The sequence below is a fragment of the Gambusia affinis genome, linkage group LG09, assembly GCF_019740435.1.
Source record: "Gambusia affinis linkage group LG09, SWU_Gaff_1.0, whole genome shotgun sequence".
In the NCBI taxonomy this organism is placed as follows: Eukaryota; Metazoa; Chordata; class Actinopteri; order Cyprinodontiformes; family Poeciliidae; genus Gambusia; species Gambusia affinis.
In genome coordinates this window covers 13,670,738-13,679,056 of record NC_057876.1, presented here as the reverse complement: position 1 = coordinate 13,679,056, position 8,319 = coordinate 13,670,738, and the positions used below count along the sequence as shown (strand labels likewise).

Genomic DNA, 8,319 nt, shown 5'->3' with positions numbered 1-8,319 from the left:
GAAAAGCCTATTATTAGCCTGCTGATATCTGCATGCCCTCTTTATTTTCCTAAAATATTATTTTATTGACATAAAACTTATACCAGCAGTTCATGGAACAAGTGTAATCATGCAGAAAAATTGTGTTTCCTTTTAGGTCATATTTCAGTCCGTTTTCTCATCAATATGCGAGGGTTTAGAGCGATGCGCGCTCCCGCGACAGGGCATGCAATTCTCCGCAGGCATGGGTTTCTCTGGCCGCCCGCATCACATCATCCCTCCGCCCTCACCAGCTCCACGGCTCGCTGCCTTGCTGGCGGCCGAGCTGTGCGCTCTCTCTGTGCGCCAGATGATCCCCGGACCTGCGCGGCGTGGTGCTGTGGAGCCCTCTCTGTCACTCCGCGCAATCTTCCAGGTTGACGAAAGTAAGGGACGTAAATGCTACCGCAGGGCGTGGTCGCGTCTAAAAGTGGACATTTGACGTTTAGTCTTTTTATTTTTAATTTTTTTTAAGTTGAACTGTTTCCATTTTAGTTTGATATTAGAGAGGGCATGGGTGGTGGCAGACTTAAAAGTCTTCCACCATATGAAGGTTGGCTAAAATAACTATGTCCAATTTAGGCATTATGTTTACCTGAAAAGGGGAGATTCTTTATTTTCATGTTTTACATTACTTATGTTGACCCTGACATGAATACCATTCGATTGTGCGCTAATTATAAATGGATTGTTCTTCTTCTAAGAAATTGAGCTCAAAATTGGGACTAGTTCCATACGGATGAGTTTTGGCGGAGGGATATGTGTTCGCGTGACATGATCTTTGACGTATTCGTTCGTCTGTCTAGCTCGGTGTTTTGGACTCCTTTTGAAGAGCTGGCTATCTGAAAAGATTGCACAAAATGGTTGTTAAGACTTATTTATTGTGTTACAAAACTTGCCTTGGGGAATGTAAATAAAGTAGTTTAGTGCACTCTAAATCTCGTTTTTCCGTCTTTCTCTCCAGGACATGTTGATACTGTTGGTTACAGTCTTCTGCGCGCTCTGGGGTGAGAAAAATTTACTTATCAAGCTACATTGTTATGTAGTTTTATTTAAGATAAACTTAATTTACTGTCCAAGAGTTATTCATGCAAAGGACTTTGAACAGTTAATAATAATTCTGACCATCATCAATTTAAAGTTTTAAAAAGTATTTAGATCAGGACATTGTGTCCTGCTACCTGTCTGTGCGCCATCTAGTGGTAGAAAATAAGACAATTATTGGTGGAACTTCCAAGCTACAGAAAAACGATACATTCTGGATAAACTGTGTGCTTCATATTTTTGTGAACATATTGAACGATGCTTAAGTGGCTTCTTTCAAAAGCTATAAGCCAGCGTACTTCTCTTTAGTACGTCTGCAGAAACAAAATAATCAAAATAACATCATACTCGACTGTGATAGGGGAATTTATAATTAGTAAAGACATTAGTAAAGATATTATGTAGTGTCATTGTAGGAGCTATTTACCAATTTTAAGATAATTTTTAAGAATATTTTGAGATTTAAAAAAAAAATCCTCTGATGACTCAGCAAAAATGTCTTTACTGCCCTACTGGGTGTGTCAGGAAGGTTGTGTATAATCATTGTTATGATAAATAAATAAAAACAATTATTGTGTTTTAGTTTACAATGTCTTCAGGAAAATGTATCAAACATTCTTGAAATAATTCTCATAATTGTCTTTGTTTTTTGTTTTATCAACCCTATTTATTTTTTTTTACCATGAGACTCATAATTTCCTCTCTGTTCACTTTTTTTCCTTCATCAGGTCCCTCTGCTACTTTAGAGCGGAAAGAAGTTTGTTATGGCCAGGACCTTACACTTCCCATGCACATTCAGCTAAATATTGGAGAACGCCTGTATTTTACTCCAAGTAATGGAGGCAAGACGAAACTACTGATAGAAAATGATAAGGTGAACCACCTGTTGCTGTTCTGGTGTAGGCTGGGAATAATTGTGCATGCAGATGGTGATGTTGTCAAGTGAACTCAAAACTCACATTATCTTTAGGTGTATTAAAAGATCAAGACCATTGCTGCTTGATTGTGTAGTCTGACTGAGCCTGAGCTATTTAACAATGAAAGAATGTGGGCAAATGGGAAAAATTCTTGTTGTAGCATGACAAGATGGAAAAGATTTAGGGGCTATGAATACTTTGAATGGCAGTGTAGATGTTTGTGTTTTCTCTCACAAATTAACATGTTTGTGTTTTCTGTCTTTCAGGTAAATGAGCCACGATTGAAAGTTGGCAGGTTTGCCACCAGGCTTACAGTTTTAACCAGAAAGGATGAAGGATATTATTCAGTGCCATATAAAACTTCACAAATTACTCTGTTGGAGTTGAAAATAAAAGGTGAGAACCTCATACTATTCTTTGCATTATCAAATGATGACTCAACATGTGATTTTATTATTCTGCTGTGTTTTTAAAAAAATATAAACTAGATAAAAACAAAAACTGGTTAGTTGCTTTGATCACCAAGAATCATTTCAAAAACGTTCTGCCTCTTTGTATATAAGGAATTACCTGGTGTCTTCTATTCATTTGCAATCTCTACACTGGTGGTAGCCTGATCCCGTTAGCTCAGTATATTAGACTCAATGGACTTTTTGGAATCTCAAAGTTTTATTTGATGTAATTTAGCCTCTCAGGTCATTTCGTGGCAGGCCTAGTTTTTAATTACATTTCATCTAGAAGTTTATCAAACAGTCAATAGAAACTGCCACCACACAAACCTCATCATGTTATTGTCCTGTTTATGATTAGCTTTCAGTTGCAATAAAACCTAAATCTGAGTTGACAGTTGGCCAGTTGGGTTAATGTACCTAACCAGTCAAAAACTATCCGGTCATGAGATCTGATTATTTAGGACTGAATGTCGTTTCAGGTGTGAAGGAGGTGCTTGTATAATGTTGTCTGTTTATTAATGAATCAGTTGTGATGCTTGTTACTGTTGGGTTTTAACCGGAAATGGACATTTGCTCGAATCCATTTGCAGTTTTGCATTGAATTAGTCCTTTTTTGATTATCATTCTGTCTGACTAGATTTTGCACACAGTCTTGTGCCAGTTGCTCATTCATTGTGGTCCTTCTGTAGCACAAGTTTGAAACCGTTTTCTGTCACCAAATGCTTTTTAACAAGGTCATTTAAATTCAATTCACTGATTGAGATTTTCAAACAGAATAACCTTTTAAAAAGCTCACAGCATTCTAGAAAGGTTTTTTGTATGTTTGGTTGAACTTCTTAATTTTTATTTTCAGACTGTGCTGAAGAGATCGTCAAGGATTACATGGATGAATGGTCTTATCGGCTACCTAGCCAGACTCACTATGTGGAATACACTTCGCCTCACAATGAAGATGAGACATTGATTCTGTGGAATTTAACCAATCCTCAGAGTGAGAAAAGAAAAGGAGACGTCAAGAACAATTTCTGGACAATCTCTGGTGTCACTCAGGCAGACAACGGCTACTACAACTTCAGAAAAAAAGAAGGCACTCTTCCTTCAAGGGTACTTCTCACCGTAAAAGGTAAAACTAGAAGCTTTGTTGCAGAATCCTGAAAGATTTTTTCCATCTTACTTGCACAAATTACATACTACTCTTCACTCTAATCTGTCAAACAGAGAAAACTCGTAACTATGATTCAAAAGCGAACGAGGATCTTCTTATCATGAACCCATGGACCGGAGGATCCTGGACCGTGACGTTTAAAGAAGATATAGGAACTAAACAAGAAACAATAATAGAAAATGGCTATTTGGTCCGGGGTGTTAGCAGGTTCTCTGGGAGAATTGGTATTCAAAGTGATGGCATTGAAATAAGGTCTGTAGAAGCTAAGGATTCTGGTACTTATGAGTTCAGAGACCCACAAGGCAACCTGGCGTTATCTGCTCGTGTGTACGTCGACGACCATGGTGAGGCATAACACACTTACATTTTTCATATTGAAAACAAGAAATCAGTGATCATTCAAACTAATGTCTACCTTCATATCTCTATGTTCCTATAGTCTCGCATCACCTGGTCACATATGTTGTTGTTGCCGTCGTCGTCATCGTTTTGGGGATGTGTTGCTGTTTCTGTTGCAAAAGGAAATGCTGCTGTAAAAAGAACAAATCTGCAGCTACAGCAGGATCTGCTGCTACTTATCATGTATGTATTTATTTATCTAAATTGACTCTAAAGTCAGGTGTTTTACTTCATGATTACAACTCTTCTACAATTTCCCTAAAAAGGACAAGTCTGATTCAGCTGCCCCATCACCTGCCGTGTATTATCATGTAAGCATTTCTTTTTTTTTTTGCTTAAATAGCTTTATTTTAAGATATTTTTTTGAAAATAACATAAATGCGTAAAATCTAACGCCCACTCCCTTTCACTATAAAGCAGAACTTTGTAACACAAATAGAAAACACAGCAGGGGGAGTGAATTTACAAAAAAGGCTTAGTTTTATTTTAATATTCTCCTTTCAATTGCAGGGTACAAGTCAACCAACAGGACCAAGTTACCCAATTCAAGCATCTTCGATTTACACTCCTCATCCAGCAAACCCTCCAGCCTACACAGGGACTGTAGCTGCTTCCATTGAACAACCGGTAGGTTTGATACTGAAGGGCTTCTGATGAGCTTCCACGTTTAAAAACCCTAATTAATGAATGTCCGTTTCCGCTGCAGTTTGTAAACTTAAAACAACCTCTAGTTGTAGTTGAAACATGATTTAAAAAAATTAAAAAAGAGCAACCACCTACAATCCAGCAACTTTTCAGAGAATGATTGCTGAGTTCATTCAAAGAGAATGGACTTTCTTGATGTGAGCTTATAGAGAGGAGCTAAGGTAAAACATGGTAGAAGTTAACTGATTATTATAACTATAAATTATTGCCAATAAATTACAGCAGCATCATGTAAAATTCTGAAATATTAAAGTGACTCAAATTCTCAAATATCATAGCATACTTGTTACAAGCATTGTGCTTCTCCATTTTGAGACAATAAATTCTATTCTATTCTGACAATGGTTACGTTGTCTTCCTTTTCATTAACATCCAAAAGATTGGTGCCATTTTCAGTAGTTCTGCATTATTACCATTGGTCTAATTAATTTAATTAATTGAAAATGGACAAAAATTTCTGCTGCTGTTTATAAATATTTATTTTATTTTTTCATATTTTTCGTATCTTTGCAGTAGTGACTTACTATTTCTTTTTTTTTTGTTCTACAGCCTTCGCAGCCTAACACCGCTGTGTACCCTCCACAACCAGCCAATGTCTATCCTCCACAACCAGCCAATGTCTATCCTCCACAACCAGCCAGTGTAAACCCACCACAGCCTGAACCTAGTCTATATCCTCCTCTTTCTGAGGTACATATACACATTTATGGTTAATTTTTGGCATTTCACATTTAATTGTTTTCCTGCTTCATCTTTTCTGTGAAACTGCTGTTTTCAGTTTGGACCTCCAGCTTCTCAGGGATCTGCAGCAGCTCCTACGTTCGGCTCAGACCTGTTCTTTCCTGATGCTGAGCAGAGATTTCAGCTAAAAGGATTGGCTTCTCTCTCAGCTCCCCCTCTCAGTTCAGATGCACCGACCTGTGATGTCTACAACTCGGATAAGCTGAACTTTTTGTGAACGCTCTCCTGAACACTGTGTTGATGGAGCTGTTTCAGCCTTTGCTGGACTTTCATGCTTTATTTCTCCAGAGGCCTTCTACAAATCCCGGGACCACGCTGCCTACAATAAAAAGACATAAATCACATATAATCAGGGATAGGCAGGGGCGGACATACCAGGAATTTGGTACGATCGCAGTCCACCACTAAGACTACATTAAATTTAATCAAGACTGAGACAAACCACTATTGGTCTAGACTAGCAATGGAGTTTACACTGAAGCAAGTCAAAATATTTCATGTACATTTTAGAAAGATGTCATATGGAATAATCCTCATATATAGATCTAACAAAGTTTAAGATGGGTTAAGGAGCTACATTGTGTCAAGTTTTTGAATAAAATTAAGCAGAGAAAGACAGCAGCTAAAAAAAAAACAATGGGAACATTTTTCCAAATTTAGTAGTTTAACCATTTAACCTCTACAATTTTACAGCTGCAACACATGGTGCCACCAAGACTGCATCAAGAACCCACCAATTGATCCAGAACTTTCTTTTGTTGTGCATTTAGTTTTTGCATTTGAAAGCTAAAAGTTAACAGGGAGAAGGTGTCCTGATCAAAGTGTAGTCAGATTTTAGTAAAATGATTTGTGATTTCTTCCTGTATGTTGTTAACGTGATGAATGTATGAGATTACATAATACGCTTAAGCAGGACTGGGAAGGTAAATATCGGCACCATCCATTTCTCTCTTGTCAGAAAATGCATGTCGTGCAATCTCACAGCACGGCATGCATTCTGATGTCACCCAAAGATGGCACCAGATTTTGTTTACATGTCGTTATTTTACATGACATAACATGTTTTGCAGAATAACACAGGTCTCCCAGTGCGACTGTCATACCTGTGACATCTATTTTAGGGTAAAAGGAGATGGGACTCTATAAGTCAATTTAGAGTTTTTGGAGTGGGTTGCATACACAAACACATCCGGGGTGGCATTATTTTTGTTCCCTATTGAGAATTAATTTAATGTAAGAGGAAAAAAAGGCAACCAGAAAATGTTTTGGTGCCCGATGGACCCGATGGACCCGATGGACAGTCCGCCCCTGTAGTATGCACTGACACCAGATTCTGTTTACATATCGTTTTTTTTTTTAGTAGAGATCTCATCAGGCCAAGTCCAAAGAATTTTAAAAAATGTAATCAACTTCATATCATCTGTAAACTGTTTCAAGTGCAAATCCGATTCACTGCGAACACAATGACTCGCTACAATTAGGGTAGCCAGTAGACGCAGCATCATAATCACTGTGTGCTGGAAAAACGCAATCAGAGAAAATGTCAAACATGGAGCTTTTTACATTAGATTAGAAAAGATCTGCTAGCACTGGGTATTATCTTTAGGGACAAGAACAGGACTGTCAGAAAAAAAAGTTGTAAATCGCTAAGATAATTGATGCATGAGCTATAAAATAGTTTAGATATTTATATATACTAATATATATGCACTGATTAATGTAATGAGATTGCATTGAATTTTTACTTTTAGATTGTGTTTTCTCAGGTAAAAAAACACCCATTGTTTTTAAACTACCATATTGACAGTTATATAAATGCATCTCAAAGTATATTTAAAAGAAATCACTATATCAGAAATGCCTCCAAAGAAGGGTAGATGTAGATTTTTACCCTTGTTACAGTTTTTCTATTTGTTTTTTGCTGAAGACACCACTTTCTCTGAGACTTTTTGATGTTAGGATTAATTGGTGCTGTTTCTTCTTTTTTTTTATATATATACCACACTCTGTTTTTTTGTACAACATTGGTATGTAATTTGTGTCTGTACATTACTGTTCTTTGAAACTTGTTGCGACATTAAAGGACTTAATTTTCACTTTCAATAAAGTGAAAATGACCATTAAGGATTTTAGAGTTTGTGTGAATATAGAAATGTATCTACTTATAAAATTAGTATAAAATTATTGAGTGGTTCAACTTAAAAACTGAAGTGATTCAATTGCTGCCTTAAAAAACATAAGTATCGGAACTTAGGAAAGAAAGTTATACTTTAGGCACTTTTAAAATTGTCTTAAATTGTCCTAATTTTTTTTCTTGCTTAAAAGCTTTGATGGAAATCTCACATATGTTTTATTTGTTCTGGTCTCAAACAGTCAACTTGGACATAAATGTAAATATTCAATTTTGACTTTCAATAATAAACTTTAACCGTTTGGTAAAAAGGTTTTATGGTGAGATGAAATAAAAGATAATTTAACGCGGTGGCAAGAAAACCTTTTTTAAACCTAAGAACATTGTAGCAACAGATAAGCATGAGGGGTAGGAGCATCAAGCTGTGAGACTGGTTTCAGAGCAGTGGCTCTTCCTCATTTCACAAAGCTGAGAACTGCATTCTTCAGCTTTATTTCAACACAACTACAAGGAAGTTAAACGTGACATAACTGGAGCCAACTGGATTTTTGCCCAGTTAGATTTTGTCCCAACTGGGCAAAAATCCAAAGCAAGTCAAAACTTTGATTTGATTAAAAAGGTAAGCATTAAGCTTTTGAAAGAGAAAACCTTAAGGAAGTTGTAGACGTCTAGCGGAAACTACGCAGTTTGAGTTTCTCTTGCGCTTTCTTGTAGTTCTTTATATCTGTACATATTTTCAACAAACTG

General features: G+C 36.7%; 1 protein-coding gene across 2 annotated transcripts; it reads left to right on the top strand.

Annotated features, from left to right (window-relative positions):
- The first annotated feature begins 287 nt into the window (after positions 1 to 287).
- LOC122837629 lies at positions 288 to 7,568 on the top strand. Of its 2 annotated transcripts, none has more exons than XM_044128112.1 (11): positions 288 to 404; positions 983 to 1,025; positions 1,791 to 1,936; positions 2,246 to 2,375; positions 3,285 to 3,554; positions 3,650 to 3,940; positions 4,036 to 4,178; positions 4,262 to 4,306; positions 4,506 to 4,622; positions 5,250 to 5,390; positions 5,479 to 7,568. In XM_044128112.1, the coding sequence occupies exons 2-11, from the start codon at positions 986 to 988 to the stop codon at positions 5,656 to 5,658; spliced, it is 1,503 nt and encodes a 500-aa protein (XP_043984047.1). In that variant the 5' UTR covers positions 288 to 404; positions 983 to 985; the 3' UTR covers positions 5,659 to 7,568. The 2 variants fall into 2 exon arrangements, with proteins under 2 accessions (XP_043984047.1, XP_043984046.1); XM_044128111.1 differs by having other exon boundaries at positions 398 to 881.
- Positions 7,569 to 8,319: the final 751 nt, after the last annotated feature.